The sequence below is a fragment of the Microcaecilia unicolor genome, chromosome 2 (assembly GCF_901765095.1).
Source record: "Microcaecilia unicolor chromosome 2, aMicUni1.1, whole genome shotgun sequence".
In the NCBI taxonomy this organism is placed as follows: domain Eukaryota; kingdom Metazoa; phylum Chordata; class Amphibia; order Gymnophiona; family Siphonopidae; genus Microcaecilia; species Microcaecilia unicolor.
In genome coordinates, this window is record NC_044032.1 from 96,002,914 (window position 1) to 96,020,759 (window position 17,846).

The 17,846-nt window shown below is 40.7% G+C and overlaps 1 protein-coding gene across 2 annotated transcripts in view; it reads right to left on the reverse strand.

The window, feature by feature from the left end:
• IL6ST (interleukin 6 signal transducer) overlaps positions 1-17,846 on the reverse strand; it is a 154,569-nt gene that overhangs the window by 37,976 nt on the left and 98,747 nt on the right. For both annotated transcript variants that reach the window (XM_030193145.1, XM_030193144.1), the window contains 2 exons: positions 10,584-10,663; positions 5,249-5,459 (listed from right to left, as the gene is read on the reverse strand). In XM_030193145.1, the coding sequence (XP_030049005.1) occupies positions 5,249-5,459; positions 10,584-10,663 (291 nt within the window). The remainder of the gene's footprint in view (positions 1-5,248; positions 5,460-10,583; positions 10,664-17,846) is intronic.

Genomic DNA, 17,846 nt, shown 5'->3' on the forward strand with positions numbered 1-17,846 from the left:
TTGAGCCTACCATGAGTGGGAAAGCGCGGGGTACAAATGTAAAAAAATAAAAAAATAAATATATGCAGATGTACAATTTCTTGTACCTTTTATAGGTACTATGGATGCTACTTTTGCTAGTTAAGATCATACATGCAATCCATTCAAATTTGGATGAAGGCAAATAATTTAAAATTAAATGTTGCAAAAACTCTTATTACCTAGTAAGGAGGATAGTGACATGCCATCCGATTTTGTATATGATTCTGCTACAATTAAGACTGTACAGAAAGTGATTAAAGATCTTTTCTTGAAATTACGTGTATTGAGATTTAAAACTTTTCTAAATAAGACAATTTTAGAAAAGTAATTCAGAGCATTTTTACCCCATATTTTGACTACTGTAATGATCTAAAGATTGGTTTAAAAAAGACTCAGTTGCAAGCCTTGCAAGTTGCACAAAATGCAGTTACAAGGATATTGGTAGGAAAAACTTGATTCAAACATATTATTCCGGTTTTAAGAGAGTTTTATTGGTTACCAATTGTACAAAGAGTTAAATTCAAAGTTTTTCATAAATTAGTATCCCCTGCACTGACACCGAAATTACATCTGTACCAGCCTAAACGATCTTTAAGATCTGGTGAACAATGTTTGTTTGAAGTAAAATTTTATCACATGATTAAAACGGAGGCATACAGAAGCAGAATCTTCTACATTGTGGGTCCAATATTGTGGAATAAAATCCCACAATGAATTAGAGAAATTAAAACCTTAACAGATTTTAAGACAGAACTCAAGACATTACGATTTGTTGAAGCAGATGGGTGATTCTAGCTTGTTTTGCATGAAAAACAGCCACATGTGATGTATTATTTGTAGCGATGGTTGAATAGTAGATATCACTTAACCCTCCATTGCCCCATGTAAGCTGCATTGAGCCTGCCATGAGTAGGAAAGTGCGGGGTACAAATGTAACAAAAATAAAATAAATAAATAAAATCAGAAAGTTGTTTGTGTCTGTGTATAATCTGTGTACAGCATATCCTTTGTGTAATGTGCTTTTTATGCATGTAAAACTGTAATCCACCTAGAACAGTGAATAGTGCAGAATTTTCACATAAAATAAAAAATTAAATAATTGGCTTTAACTGAAATTTACATGCGCAAGTCATGTGGCTCCAAAAAGGGGACAAGGCCATGGTAGGGTCATGGGTAGATCATGGACATTCCTAGAATTTATGCGTGCTTTTACAGAATAAGGGGAATACACACCTAATTTAGATGTGAGGATTTACACTAGGGTTTACTGGATGTAAATCCTTGCATCTAAAGTTAGGACTAAGCATATTCTATAAACGGTGCCTAACTTTCAACATCATTTATAGAATAGTGCTTAGCGTGTTATTTTTTGGTGCAGAGTTTTCGGCGCTATTTATAGAATTTGGTTCATAGTGTCTTTATATGCTTATATTTATGCACACTAAGAACATTCCTGGGGTAGGGTTGGGGAGGAGTTTGCACATTCATACTTTAGTATTTTCAGAAGTATTTTCATAAGCATTTATATAGTTTCCTGCAATAATTTTCAGTGTGAAATTATACATGTAATATCACTTTGAAAATTGGTGTAAAGTCTGTACACAAAGGTATCCATAGTCTTTAGACAAATGAAAGCAGTTACAAATGACTCCCACCTTGGAAATCTAAGCAACAAATCAGCATAGGATTTCACTGGCCATCCAGTTAGAACAGTGGGTTGAGAACCAGGGGAACCTGGTTTAAATCCCACTGTGGCTCCTTATGATCTTGGACAAGTCATTTAAACCCTCCATTGCCTGAGGAACAAAACTCACATTGTGGGCCCTCCAGGGACAGAAAAATACCTACTGTACTTGAATGTACACTGCTTTGATAGGTTTCAGGCTTGGAGATGGTATATAAGAAAATAAAATAAATATTCAGTAGGAAAATGTGCCAATAATTGCAATATTGAGGTGCATATGCATTAATCATTTCCTTATCCATGTGATATCCCTTTCTCGATTATAGGAGGTATAGGGGAAAGGGCAAGGGGATGAGACTTGATATACCACCTTTCCATAGTTGCAATCCAAGTGGTTTATTTATTATATACAGGTACTTATTTTGTACCTGGAGCAATGGAGGGTTAAATGACTTGCCCAGAGTCACAAGGAGAAGCAGTGGGAATCCCCAAGTTCTCAGGCTGTTGCCCTAACCACTAGGCTACTCCTCCACTCCAGTATTAACAATTATAACAAAATACAGATTTAAAAAGTGCGATGACCAATGTAGTTTAACTGTTGAAAAAAAAAAACCCCACACAGAAAAATTAATAAGGCTGGTCTGGAATTGGGTTTTACCAACCTGACTCAGTAACTCTATAGGATATCCACAATGAATATGCATCTCTCATACATATTCATCTTGTCTATCCTGAAAACCCAAATAGCAATTTTGAAATCAGGCCAGCTTTGGAAGTCCTGAGATGGAAGGACCTATTGCTACTGAACAAAGGCAGAGTCTTGTTAATCATCTCCTATTTCATAATGGCTTACAGTATTTTCTCAATTACTTAAATTCAGTTTAATAGTATGGATATTGCCAGTCTTGACAAACACCCTTCATTTTAATTATTAAAATATTAAAACACGATCAAGATGGCGTCCAGGGGAGGAGCAGCGTTTTGAGGCTCTGAGACTCGAGGAAGCTAGCTTGGCGTTTTTCCTTTCCCTACCTTAATAATGGTTAAGAGGAAAGGAAAGATTGGTGCTAAAGCCGTTTCTAGCACAGGGGATACCGTACCGCTAAAGCAGCCTACCTTAGAAGACTTCGGGCTACAAACGCTGGGATCACAAGCTTCAGCCTTGGTTGGATCTCCGAAGCAACATCCTGTCGGAGATCTTGGCGTGGAGGCGATTTCGCTGAGTCCGCCTAGTAGAGTTGCGCCGCCGAGACCGGGTGGAGAGACGGACCCTACAGGAAAACTTCATTTTGATAGTTTTGAAGTTGCTAGCGGCCCTGTGGGATATTCGACGCCAGACGCGGCGACGTCTGAGCGCAAGGCGGGAAGAGGGGAGATTGTACCCGCTTCTATTCAGACGCCTTCACCAGTGGGACTCGGCGAATTAATTAGACCACCAACAGTAACATTGGATACCTTATGGGATGCCATTCAGATAATGAATGTTTCACTGCAAAAGATTTCTTCTGAATTAACTGCTGAAGTGAAGGAAGTAAAAAACTCTCAACAACTAATGGAGTCGAGAACGGCGAAGCAAGAAGAAAAAAGTGAGTTAAACTCTCTTGCAATTAAAAAATTACAAACTCTAGTTGACAATGTTCTTTTGGAGAAAGAAAGGGATCAAAGGAAAGTGGAATTTTTGGACAATCAACTCAGACGGAATAATTTACGATTCTTAAACTTTCCTAAAACCCCTTTGTTATCTCCACTAGAGATGCTACAGAAATATTTCCTAGAAATCTTAAAGATTCCAAAAGAAGTTTTTCCTCCGATTGTTAAATTATACTACATTACTGGAATTAAAACAAATCAGGAGGTTGCTCCTGATTTAAACCTTACACAACTTCTTGAAACATCACTAGAGTCAATAACTGAACGCACTACTCTTCTGGTTTCATTTGCCTTCGAGACTGATCGCAATAATATATTTCGCCTTTACTTCAAATTCAGGGAAGCTCCTTTTTTCGGCTCAAAGATACAGATTTTTCCAGATGTCAGCAAATTCACACAAAAGAAAAGGCGAGAATTTTTGGGGCTTAGGTCTCGAACTCTCTCCCTGGGAGGAACATTTAAGTTGAAATTTGCATGCAGATGTCTTGTTTCTTTTGGTAATATATACTATGTTTTCTTTGATCCTGAAAAATTGAAGCTCCTATTAATAAGTAAAGAAAGCAGGGATCTTCAAGTTTCTGAGACACCCATGGGGAGTTGAAACCGCAGGCTAACTTGTGATTCTGTCCTCCTAATGTCTATTGTAAGAGTTTCTTTACTCTTTTATTTCCTTTGACTAATACTTTGTATCTTGATCATTAATAGTGGACTAAGTATAAAAGAAATCTTTTGAAAATCCATGGAGATGTAAATGGATGATTCTTTAATCTTTGGATGTATTTCCCGATTTCTATACATTTATTATTGTGAATGTATTAATTTTGAAATTTAATAAATAAATATTTAAAAAAAAAAAAAAAAAAAAAATATTAAAACACAGTGGTCTTTAAATCATTTCCTTTATTTATTTATTGGACAAATTTAACTTGCTTTTATTAAGCTTTTGATTTTTATATGATCCAGTTATTTATTTACCTACAGAGGAATTATTTAAACCTCACTTTGCTTACTGTTTGGTCAAATACCCTTGTTAAGCAATCTACCAATAACCCTTGTACTGTAAATATTGAAGGGAAAAGACACACTGGACTGCTGCTTAATCCCTCTCTTTAGTTTGTGTGTAACTAATTACTGTATCGATCACTACAAGGTGATTTTTGGGCTTATGTTTCTCCTCAGTTCAATAGCAACACACTCCCCCGACTTCCAATCTGGCTGTATTCTGGATTTGTGCACGCAACTTAGTTAACAAGCCGATCAGCACTGATAATTGCCAATTAACAAGCAATTAACACTAACTGGCATTAATTAGAATTTACGCACACAACTGTATAAATGTATTCTGTAATATGATGCGCGTAAATTTTAAGTTGTATAATTGAAAAGGGGGGCATGGCCATGGGCAGGTTTTAGGCATTTCTAAAATGTATGCACGCTGTTATGGAATACACCCAGCCTGTGCCTAATTTAGGCGTTGGAATTTACACCAACTGCTCTCAACTAAATTTAGTTGCATGGACAGCCCCTTGGCGTATTCTATAAGTCACGTGGAAATTCAGGTGTATTCTATGAGTACACCTTAATTTAGGCATACTTTATAGAAAATGCTAGGCATATTTTTTTTCAGCGGCAATTTTTTTAGGCGTGATATATTGAATCTAGCTCACTATGCTTGAAGTAATATAATGATAAAAATAAAATTAACCTGAGTAAACTTAGCCTAAAGGTTGCCAGTGCTAACACGTGTTATCAGTAAGTGGGTCCAACTGCATAAAATAGGACCAGTGGTAACATGCATTAATGTGTGATACCATGTGATAGCTTGGTAATACTTTTCAGTAAATCTAGACCTATGCATTATCTACTGTGAAAGATACTTTTTAGAATACTTACCTTTGAATCCCATTGCAGGTATAGTTAACACTGATGCAGGAGATGTTCCAGCTTTGTTGTGAGCTGTCAGCATTACAGTGCATGCATCTTTTGTCAAGTTCACAGTATAGTTTGTTTCAGTAGTGTCAAAGGTCAAAACTGGTGGTCTTTTTTTTAGGATTGCTACTGTATATCCTTTTATAACTCCATTGGCATTTGAATGTTCCAGCTTCTGCAATAAAGTAAATTTTCCTCCATTTATTGTAATGAAAGAGGAAAGGAAAAGGGATCTGATATACCATCTTTCTGTGGTTACAATCAAAATGGTTTACATATTACATACAGGTACTTATTTTGTACCTGGGGCAATGGAGAATTAATCAACATCCTACTAGATAAATGAAGAGTGACCGACGTGCTGCGCATGCGCAGAACAGCACAGCTGTTCTGCGCATGCGTGGCACGTCACAAATCTCTTCCAACATTGTTAGAGGAGGCAGGAACAGAGCTACAGGTGACCGGCGAGCACTGGGCGTGGATCGTCCGACAGCAGCTCCGAGGCGCACTCCGACAGGTCCGATGAGCTGCTGCCGCTGTGACCCGGGTGCTTTCCTCTGCCACCATCCCCCGGGACGCCTTTCTTGGGCGGGGGCTTGGTTGGATCCGGCGGGGCTCCGACCGCTTTCTTGCCCATTTTAATGGGCTCAACGGCTTGTCTTACATATTTACTTTTGTTTATTCAAAAACACATTTACCAAATTAATCTAAATGAAAATATTAGGTCATGTAGCCCTGATCTTGTTGCTGTATGAAACAAAATGTGTTAAGGTGAAATTTGGACTTACCTTTAAAATTTTTTTACCTCGAGTCCTCTCATGTAGGGAAATCTTGCATAATATATGAAAAGAGTGAGCTAAGACGATCAACATTGTAAGTAGGACGTAGCCAGAGAGAAGGCCCATTTTGCAGTTGCTACTAAGAAGGAATTTCTGTGCAATCGCTGAAGGTGTGAGAGCTTAGAAGCTGAAAATGAACAAGACAGATGTAGGTAGAAAGAAGATGTACCTCACATGTTATGTCTATAATGTAACGCAATATGGTAGGTGGTTTCCAAACCAGAATGATGATGATGAGAATTTTAACTCAATTGAGACTCCAGAGCAAGATAAAAGTAGAGAAAAGTCACAGGGTTCCAAAACTGAACTCTGGTAGGAAGAAATTCCTTCTTTTGGGCAGGCAAAGCATCTGAACCATTCTGAATAGCATAGAGTGCAATGCACGCTCAACCTTGAATAAGCTTCAATTCACAGTAGCAACTCAGATCACTTTAGGAAAAGGCTGTAAGATGATTCCTTGTACCCAAGGGTTGAGACCGAATGACATTCCAGCTTGCCTACTTGGAAATGGTTTCCAATCATTAGAACAGCAGAAACAAAGAGGGAAAGTGAAAAAAATAACTTTGTAGGAAAGGGGGACTCAGTCAAGCAAGTTTTGTAGTTTATGCATATAACTGTACATATGTGCAGCCTAGAGCAGAATAAAACAGGCCTAGGAGGGTGGAATTGGATTCTAGACTCCAAACAGATCCTCCAACACTAACTACCCAAACCAACTGTCGCATCGGGTATCCTGCTCAAGGCAGTAGTGAGATGCGAATATGTGGACTGAAGACCACTTTGCAGCCTTGCAAATTTCTTCAATGGAGGCTATAAAGTGGGCTACCGACGTGGCCATGACTCTCACATTATGAGCCGTGACATGACCTTCCAAGGCCAACCCAGCCTGGGCATAAGTGAAGGAAATGCAATCTGCCAGTCAAATTGAAATGGTGCGTTTCCCGATGGCGACCCCCATCCTGTTGGGATCAAAAGAAACAAAGCTGGGTGGACTGTCTGTGGGGCCTTGTCTGCTCCATCTAGTAAGCAAATGCTCTCTTGCAATGCAAGGTGTACAAGCTGCTTTCAACAGGATAGGCATGAGGTTGGGGAAAGAATGTTGGCAAGACAATCAACAGGTTCAGATGGAACTCCGACACTACCTTCGGCAGGAAATTGGGGTGCATGTGGAGGACTACTCTGTTGTGATGAACAGTAGGTGCATCCACTACTAAGGCCTGAAGCTCACTGACCCTACAAGCTGAAGTAACAGCCACCAAGAAAATGACCTTTCAGGTCAAGTACTTCAGATGGCAGGAATTCAGTGGCTCAACAGGAGTTTTCAGCAGCTGGGTGAGAACGACGTTGAGATCCCATTACACTGGTGGTTTGACAGGGTGCTTTGACAGAAGCAAACTCTCATGAAGAGAACAACTACAGGCTGTCCAGAGATGGGTAAATCTTCTACACGGTGATAAGCACTAATTGTACTAAGGTGACCCTTATGGAGTTGGTCTTTAGACCAGACTCTGACAAGTGTAGAAGGTATTTGGGATCTTGCCAGGTATTTGTGACCTGGATTGGCCACTATTGGAAACAGGATGCTGGGCTTGATGGACCTTTGGTCTTTCCCAGTATGGCAATACTTATGTACTTATGTATTCAAGCAAGATCTTCCGAGTGTGAAGGCTACGCCCATATTGAGAGACCACTGTTCAGCCTGTCGGCCAGGGTATTGTTTGCAACTGCCAGATAAGTGGCTCAAAGGAACATGCAGCTTTTCCTAATGCGGGGGGGGGAGGGGGGGGGAGAGAACCAAGGACACCGTATTCGCGCGACAGGTGGTAAGGCACTTGCGCTCCACAAAGCTTTATTTTTAGCTTTGGCAACATACTGGACCGGGTGACAGAGATCGGCATCACCCACTTGTGAGAAGATAGAAGCCTGCTTGTCCTCCGAGAATCCATGGTTCCCAGAAGAATATAATTTAACTGACCTACAGTACACATCTATGAAGAGGGGAGCAGCACAGATAGAAACACAGACGAGTAGAAAGAACATGCAAGGAAGAAGAAACTTCCTCAGAGCGTAACGAGAGAAGCATGAACTGATAGAAACTAAGCTACTGGCAAATACTTATCTCCTGAATCTCCAACCGATCTGACAGGCTAAGACAGAACCGCACCCTCTTTATAGAATTAACTCCATTTTCTTTGTATGCGGGCTGACATCTAACATGGCAGCTTGATTCTGTGCCCTGGTAAGAAAAACTGATGCTGCAAAAATCAATGATAAAAAATATTTTTTCAGAGAAAAGGTATCTATTAGAGAAAACATCTGAAGGCCCATTCAATGTCCTTATTTTTCTGTAAAAATGTGGGAGAAGGGGAGACCAATATAAAGAAAGATTGAGCAGTAAAGTCAGTTGCAAAGGGCAAGAAAACTTTAAAAATTCCATAAGCTTGGATAGAACTGGTTAGAAAAATAAGGAAGATGTGGAGCAGAAAGGCTTCATAAAAGTTAATAAGTAGTGAGAAGCTGCAAAGCCAGAGAGTACACTTGACTGGGTAGGAGAGGGGAAAAAAAAAAAGCTATTGCAGGACTGCCATAGCACAGAAGTCCTATGTATAGCCAATGACTAACCGTGGCGTTGGTGCGTGGGATTGCTGTGCACAGAGGCCCCTCTACGAGTAAAAAGGCATTTTCGGAATACAGGCAATAAATGGCTGGCGCTGCCCGATTATCACCAGGCACGCCTACCCACCACCCATCAGCGCTATAAAATAAAAACATTTTCTGTGGTAGAGCCGATTTGCCATGTGTTATCCCGATGGTAGTCCTCCTACTGATAGTTAATAAAAGTGCCCCTAAGTATTCAGTAACATCTGACATATGTTCTATTAGGTGCCACACACAGCCCAAGCTGTCAAGACAGGTGAAACACTGGTCTTCAGAGAAATATTCCGGAATTCCCAGTCTTTTTGCACACATCTTATTAAAACAACTAGTAAAAAAGGCCCGTTTCTGTTTGTAAGGAAACGGGCGCTAGCAATGTTTTGGTTTTTTTTTTGTATCTGTAGAGTTGTTAGTAAAGTGTGTGTGTTTGAGTGTGTGTCACAGTGAGACACAGAGAGTGGAAAAGAGTGTGTGTGTGTGACACAGAGCTACAGTGTGCCAGAGTATGTGTCTGCGTGTGTGCATGACCCCCTCATTCTGTCAGATGTGCAGTTACCCCCACCTTTTGTGTTTGAAGTTCTGGGACCACAGGGGCGAGCAGTGAGTCTGAGTGTGAGTGTGTGTGTGAGAGTGTGTCTGTCTGTGTGTGTGTGTATTTGTGTGTGTGCATGACCCCTTCCTTCTGTCCGTGTTGCAGGGTCGTCCCCTCCCCCCCATGTGTTTGTATTTTCAGTAACTTTTCCTTGTTTTAATCCTGCGATTGTGCTCTTTTGTCCATGCCCTCCATCCATCCATGTGTAACATTTGTCCTCTCCCCTTTCCCTCTCATTCTGTTCTCTCCCCCCTCTCCATGTGTTTTTGTCTGTCTCCCCTTGAAGTTCCAGGCCCCTCTCTTTTCCTCCCCCCTCCCTGCATGTGAGAGAGAACATGTGTGTGTGTCAGACAGAGAGTGTGTGTGTTTGAGAGTGTGTGTCACACAAAGAGTGAAAGACTGTGTGTTGTGTGTGTGTGTGTATGACCCCTTCCTTCTGTCTGAGGTGCAGGGTAGTTCCCCCCCCCCCCCCCCCCTGGTTTTTCAGTTCCTTTTCTTTTTTTTTTTTTTAATCTCGTGATTGTGCTCTTTTTTTTTTCCTGCCCTTTCTCTCCCATAAGTGTACCTGCTGTTAGGAAAGTTGGTCCGTCTGCTAGGCTTCAAGCAGCTTGCGTTATAGTCGACCCCTGCTGATACGCTGGAGGCTGTGTCTTCACCTTTGTTTTTGTTTTGTTAGTGCGGGTCCAGAGGGCTGTTCAGCTTCCTGCAGCTTGCAGTGTGGTCGAGGGCCCCTGCTGAGTTGCCCGGAGGCTCTCTCTTCACCCTTTTGGGTTTTTTTTGTTTTGTTACTGTGGGTCTGGTGGCTTTTTGTTTCTTTTTTTTTGCACGTGCCAGCAGCCAGTTCCTGCGTTCAGCTGTGTTTGTTGACGTCATTGAGTTCGATGCTGCCTAGTAGACCACCTGCTGAGGGAGCCACGGTCCCAAGCATTAGAACGTTGGAGGTGAGTTTTATTATATAGGATTGCCATGTGATCTGATTATACTGGGGAAAAAATACTTGAGTCTGCAATCTTATTTTCTACTTCTTCTGTATCATTTTCTAAGAACTAACACTTGGTGGATTGATACAACCACGGCATCACTATCACTTTTCTTTGACATTATTATAATCTGATATTTTATCATTTACATTGGTTTCAAAATAAATATTTTTCAGTATTGCTCACACACTTTAGAAATTAACAAATGTGTCAGGAAAACAAGTATACCTTACCTTCCACTTCAGAAGCACATGCCTATTTCCCTGTGAAAAATCACCTATCTTCCTCCATAAATCAGGTCCCTTTATTGGCTCTGTAGGTAAAAAAAAATAAATGGAGGAATCACATTCTCATTCCTTTTGTTTTACCACAACAATGCATGTTTTAGTATTCTGGAAGTCTAACTCCTGTTTATATGATCTAAAAATAGCTAATCTTATCCAGTATATACGAAAGTCCAAAGTCCATTTTGACATCATAGCACTGAAGAGCTTTTTGGTGGATACGAAATCACAATTTCAGAAGACAGTGTAACATAGTAACATAGTAGATGATGGCAGAAAAAGACCTGCACGGTCCATCCAGTCTGCCCAACAAGACAAACATATGTGTAAACCTTACCTTGATTTGTACCTGCCTTGTTCATGGCACAGACCGTACAAGTCTGCGCAGCAGTACTTCCCGCCTCCCAACCACCAGTCCCACCTCCCACCACCGGCCCCGGCACAGACCGTACAAGTCTGCCCTCCACCATCCTCGCCTCCCAACCACCAACCCCTCTTCCCCCCACCAGCTCCGTCACCCAATTTCGGCTAAGCTTCTGAGGATCCATTCCTTCTGCACAGGATTCCTTTATGCATATCCCACGCATGTTTGAATTCCGTTACCGTTTTCATCTCCACCACCTCCCGCGGGAGGGCATTCCAAGCATCCACCACCCTCTCCGTGTGAAAAAATACTTCCTGACATCTTTTTTGAGTCTGCCCTCTCGTTCTACCGCCTTCCCATCTCCGGAAAAGATTTGTTTGCGGATTAATACCTTTCAAGTATTTGAACGTCTGTATCATATCACCCCTGTTCCTCCTTTCCTCCAGGGTATACATGTTCAGGTCAGCAAGTCTCTGCTCATACGTCTTGGAACGCAAATCCCATACCATTCTCGTAGCTTTTCTTTGCACCGCTTCCATTTTTTTTTAACATCCTTCGCAAGGTACGGCCTCCAAAACTGAACACAATACTCCAGGTGGGGCCTCACCAACGACTTGTACAGAGGCATCAACACTTCCTTTCTTCTGCTGATCACACCTCTCTCTATACAGCCTAGCAATCTTTTCGCTACGGCCACCGCCTTGTCACACTGTTTCGTCGCTATATATAATATCATATTTTCATATGCTGGCTTAAACTCTTTTTTATGTCTGAACTGGACGCATGTGCCCCATAAGCGATTTTCATCTCTCTTCTACATGGAACAAATGTTTTATTCCTGTTAAGATTATTTTTCATGTTCCATTTATTGACTTCTTTTTTATTTTTGAGGTTTTTTTTACCCACTAATCACCTGCAAATCTCTTTTCATGCATGTATGTGTTATATTGATCAGCTGGATGCAAATCTTCAATACTATCAATGATGAGGCTGCGCATATTATCCCTTAACATTAAAGGGATCTCTAATCTCATCAAACGAAACTCCTACTTTATCTGAAAAAGAAAAACTCTGACATAGTAACATAGTAGATGACGACAGAGAAAGACCTGCACGGTCCATCCAGTCTGCCCAACAAGATAAACTCATATGTGCTACTTTATGTGTATACCTGACCTTGATTTGTATCTGTCATTTTCAGGGCACAGACCGTAGAAGTCTGCCCAGCACTAGCCCCGCCTCCCACCACCAGCTCTGCCACCCAATCTCCTCTAAGCTTCTGAGGATCCCTTCCTTTGGAACAGGATTCCTTTATGTTTATCCCACGCATTTTTGAATTCCGTTACCATTTTCATCTCCACCACCTCCTGCAGTAGGGCATTCCAAGTATCCACCACTCTCGCCGTGAAAAAATAGTTCCTGACATTTTTTCTTGAGTCTGCCCCCCTTCAATCTCATTTCATGTCCTCTAGTTCTACCGCCTTCCCATCTATGGAAAAGGTTCGTTTGCGGATTAATACCTTTCAAATATTTGAACGTCTGTATCATACCACCCCTGTTTCTCCTTTCCTCCAGGGTATACATGTTCAGGTCAGCAAGTCTCTCCTTATACGTCTTGTAACGCAAATCCCATACCATTCTTGTAGCTTTTCTTTGCACCACTTCAATTCTTTTTACATCTTTAGCAAGATATGGCCTCCAAAACTGAACACAATACTCCAGGTGAGGCCTCACCAATGACTTATACAGGGGCATCAACACCTCCTTTCTTCTGCTGGTCACACACCTCTCTCTATACAGCCTAGCAACCTTCTAGCTACGGTCACCGCCTTGTCACACTGTTTCGTCGCCTTCAGATCCTCAGATACTATCACCCCAAGATCCCTCTCCCCGTCTGTACATATCAGACTCTCACCGCCTAACACATACATCTCCGGTGGATTTCTACTCCCTAAGTATATCACTTTGTATTTATTCGCATTGAATTTAATTGCCAAACCGTAGACCATTCTTCTAGCTTCTTCAGATCCTTTTTCATGTTTTCCACTCCCTCCCGGGTGTCCACTCTGTTACAAATCTTAGTATCAAACGCAAAAAGCAAACTTTACCTTCTAACCCTTCGGCAATGTCACTCACAAATATATTGAACAGAATCGGCCCCAGCACCGATCCCTGAGGCACTCCACTACTCACCTTTCCCTCATCCGAGCAAATTCCATTAACCACCACCCTCTGGCGTCTGTCCATCAACCAGTTCATAATCCAGTTCACCAAGTTGGGTCCTATCTTCAGCCTGTCAAGTTTATTCAAGAGCCTCCTGTGTGGAACCGTGTCAAAAGCTTTGCTGAAATCTAAGTAGATTACATCTATGGCACGTCCATGATTCAATTCTCCGGTCATCCAGTCAAAGAATTCAATGAGATTCGTTTGGCACAATTTACCTTTGGTAAAACCGTGTTGTCTCGGATCTTGTAACTTATTGGCTTCCAGGAAATTCACTATGCTTTGCTTCAGCATCACTTCCATTACTTTTCCAATAACCAAAGTGAGGCTTACCGGCCTGTAGTTTCCAGCTTCTTCCCTATCACCATTTTTGTGAAGAGGGACCACGTCCGCTGTTCTCCAATCCCACGGAACCTCTCCCGTCTCCAAGGATTTATTAAACAAATCTTTAAGAGGACCCGCCAGAACCTCTCTGAGCTCCCTCAATATCTTGGGGTGGATTCTGTCCGGTCCCATGGCTTTGTCCACCTTTAGATTTTCAAGTTGTTCATACACACTCTCTTCCGTGAACGGTGCTATATCCACTCCATTCTCATATGTACTTTTGCCAGTCAATTGCGGTCCTCCTCTAGGATTTTCTTCTGTGAAGACAGAACAAAAGTATCTATTTAGCAAATTTGCTTTTTCTTCATCATTATCTACATAGCGGTTCGCAACATCTTTCAGTCTCACAATTCCCTTTTTAGTCTTCCTCCTTTCACTAATATACCTGAAGGAAGTTTTGTCACCTCTACTTATATTTCTAGCCATTTGTTCTTCCGCTTGCATTTTCGCCAGACGTATCTCTCTCTTGGCTTCTTTCAGTTTCATCCGGTATTCCTCTCCATGTTCTTCTTGAGTTTTTCTGTATTTCAGGAACGCCAACTCTTTAGCCTTTATTTTTTCAGCCACTTGCTTGGAGAACCATATCGGTTTCTTTTTTCGCTTGCTTTTATTTACTCTCCTTACATAAAAGTTTGTGGCCATATTTATAGCTTCTTTCAACTTGGACCACTGTCCTTCCACTTCTCGTAGTCCTCCCAGCCCATCAGCTCCTTCCTCAGGTATTCCCCCATTTTACTAAAGTCAGCATGCTTGAAATCCAGGACTTTGAGTGGCTGCCCTCCACTTCAGCTGTCATATCAAACCAGACTGTTTGATGGTCATTGCTGCCCAGGTGGGCACCCACTCGGACATTTGACACACTATCCCCATTTGTGAGCACCAGATCCAGTGTTGCTCCCTCCCTCGTGGGTTCCGTCACCATTTGTCTGAGCAGAGCACTTTGAAAAGCATCCACGATCTCTCTACTTATTTCCGATTCCGAAGATGGAATCTTCCAATCTACATCCGGCAGATTGAAATCTCCCAGCAACAGCACCTCTCCCTTCTTTCCCAACTTTTGAATATCCGCGATTAGACTTTTATCCAGTTCCTCCAATTGTGTCAGAGGTCTGTAGACAACAACCACGAGACTAAAAGAAACTCATTTAGATACACAAGAAGGTTCCAAACTTATAAGTAAATGGTTTGATCAATGCTTTATAAGCCCAGCAAATTGCAGTAAAAATGGTGTTATTACTCTCATTAGAAAATCTCTGCCCTTTCAATTAATCTCCCATATCCATGATAATGAAGGCAGGTGGTCTCAATTAGAGGGTTCTTTAGAGGGCAAACCTCTAACATTAATTGATGTCTATACTCTAAATATAGATGACCCTAATTTCCTTCATAAAATCAATATTTCTGGGTCAAATGCTCTCAATTATCACACTATAATTGGAGGAGACTTCAACTTCTCAACTGATCCTTATCTGGATCGTTCTTCAAATTGCAGACCTGCCAAACTCAAAGTTCGCAACTCACTAAATGTTCTTATGCAGTCCAATGGGTGGTCTGATTTATGGAGACTACTTTATCCAACAGCTAGAGATTACTCCTTTTTTTTCTACTCCTCATCACACTTATTCAAGAATTGATTATTTTTTGGGTACTAAGGACTTGATTCCTATGCTATCTGCTGAACAGATACATGAAAAATCGATCTCTGACCGTGCAGCAATATCCTGTGATTTTACTTGGTCTTCTAATAAAACAACTTCCTCTACTTGGAGACTTAATACTTCTCTACTCTCGGATCAAACATTTCTGCAACATATCTCCCAGAAATCTGTCAAATTTTTTGATAATAAAGATTCTGTAGCATCATATATAACAATATGGGAAGCATTCAAGACATGGCTAAGAGGTGAACTAATTAGTTAGGTATCTCATCTTCGTAAAACCAATAATGCTAAACTTAGACTTGAGAAGGAAATTCACCAACTTGAAAATATCTTTATTATTAGAAGAAAAGACATAAGGTTATACAATAAGGTTTGTTAGCTGACACATGTAGTCAATGTATTCATTGTATTCATAGGTTATTATCGGCTGCTAGATACTGGAAATAGTTGGCTTCATTGAGCCGGAAATTCACCAACTTGAAATGACTTTCTATTCCTCATCATCTAAGTCTGCGCTTCAAAATCTCAGATCCCTCAAAATGCAGTATAATTCTCTTTTATCAAGCATCTCCAATATCATCACTTTTAAGCAAAATGCTATGTATTATACAGATTCCAACAAAGCTGGTAAACTGCTAGCATCTTATCTTAAAGGCAAAAGAACAAAACAACGTATATCCGTTATAAAATCTTCTGCTGGAGCCTCTTTGACGTCTTCTCCTCAAATACTTGAAGCTTTTGAATCCTTTTACACGTCATTATATTCTTCAGAATGCGTAGCTCATAATATTTAAATTTCTAAATTTCTTACATCATTAAATCTTCCTTGCCTCACTGATCATCAAAGGAGCCAGCTAAATCAACCTATTTCCCATGAGGAGATCATCTCTGCAATCAAAAAATTACCTTCAACAAAAGCACCAGGTCCAGACAGTCTACCAATGGAGTTTTATAAATCATTTTCCACTTTCATTTCATCTCATTTAATGCTTTACTATCAAACTGTTAGATTCATCATCTCCAGGCCATTTTCTGGACGCAAATATCATAGTATTAACAAAGCCTAATAGAGACTGTTCCCTTGTACAAAATTACAGACCGATTTCATTACTAAATAAAGACTGTAAGATTTACATAAAATTACTATGTTGCAGAATGGAGACTATTATTCAATTGCTTATACACAGAGATCAAGCTGGATTTGTAGAACTCAGATATGGTGTTGATAACACTAGGTTACTATCAGGGGCATTTTCGAAAGAGAAGGGTGCCCATCTTCTGACACAAATCGGGAGATGGCGTCCTTCTCTCAGGGTCGCCCAAATTGGCATAATTGAAAGCCGATTTTGGGCGTCCTCAACTGCTTCCTGTCGTGGGGACGACCAAAGTTCACGGGGGCGTGTCGGCACAGTAGCGAAGGCGGGACTGGGGCGTGATTAACAGATGGGCATCCTCGGCCGATAATGGAAAAAAAGAAGGGCGTCCCTGACGAGCATTTGGTCAACTTTACTTGGTCCATTTTTTTTCACGACCAAGCCTCAAAAAGGTGCCCAAACTGACCAGATGACCACTGGAGGGAATTGGGGATGACCTCCCCTTACTCCCCCAGTGGTCACCAACCCCCTCCCACCCTAAAAAATGGAACAGGAGGGTAACAGAAGAAGTGATTTATTACAAGTAATAAACCACTTCTGTTACCCTCCTGTTCCTATTTTTTTGTCTTTTTTGATCTGCTTTTTTTTCTTTTGGTTTGCTATTTCTGTGGCAGATCTTTGCCTTTTTTTGTTTCTGCATGTTTGATTTCATCCACTCATCATCCAGAGTGTTTTGGGTATATTATTTGTTTTTTTTTTTTCACTTTGGTGTGATATATATATCTATATATCCAACTGATTGATTTTTTACACTATTTTGTTATAGTTATGTATTTCTATCTTTTCTGATGTAATCTGGAATATAGTTATTAACTGTTAAGATTCTTATGAATGGTTTATAAGAGTTTATCTGCATAGTGTAATCAAAGCAGATTGATGATGGTGGTGGAATTATGAGGTTCTTCCATGGTTTGCCTATTGGGATACATGAGAGCCAATGCAGTCTTTTCTCTAAACTATGCCACTGCACTGGAGTCAAGTCTCTCTCTCCAAGCTCCTAGAGACATATGTCCAAAGTGTTTGCATTCTTCCTGATTATGTTCTGAACCCAAACAATGAGGCATCTGGCATGGGCGCAGAAGTTTAAAATTTTTTTTCATAGGTTCAGTAGGGCTGGAAACCTGGCTTTGTCTGCATTATGTTTACATGTCATGTATTCTTTTTGTGCGTTTGTACGATTTATGTACTTTCCCCTGGATTCTATATAGCGCAACTGAAATTGTATGCACAAATCTGATCATATTCTGGACTTGCACAAGCCAATCAGCGCCGATAATTGCCAATTAACAAGCAACTGATATAAACTGGTATTAATTAGAATTTACGCGCACAACTTACTAGGCGTATTCTGTAAAGAGGTGTGCATAAATTCTAATGCACGTTGCCAAAAAGGGGGAGTAGAGTGGGCGTGGACTAGGCAGACCAT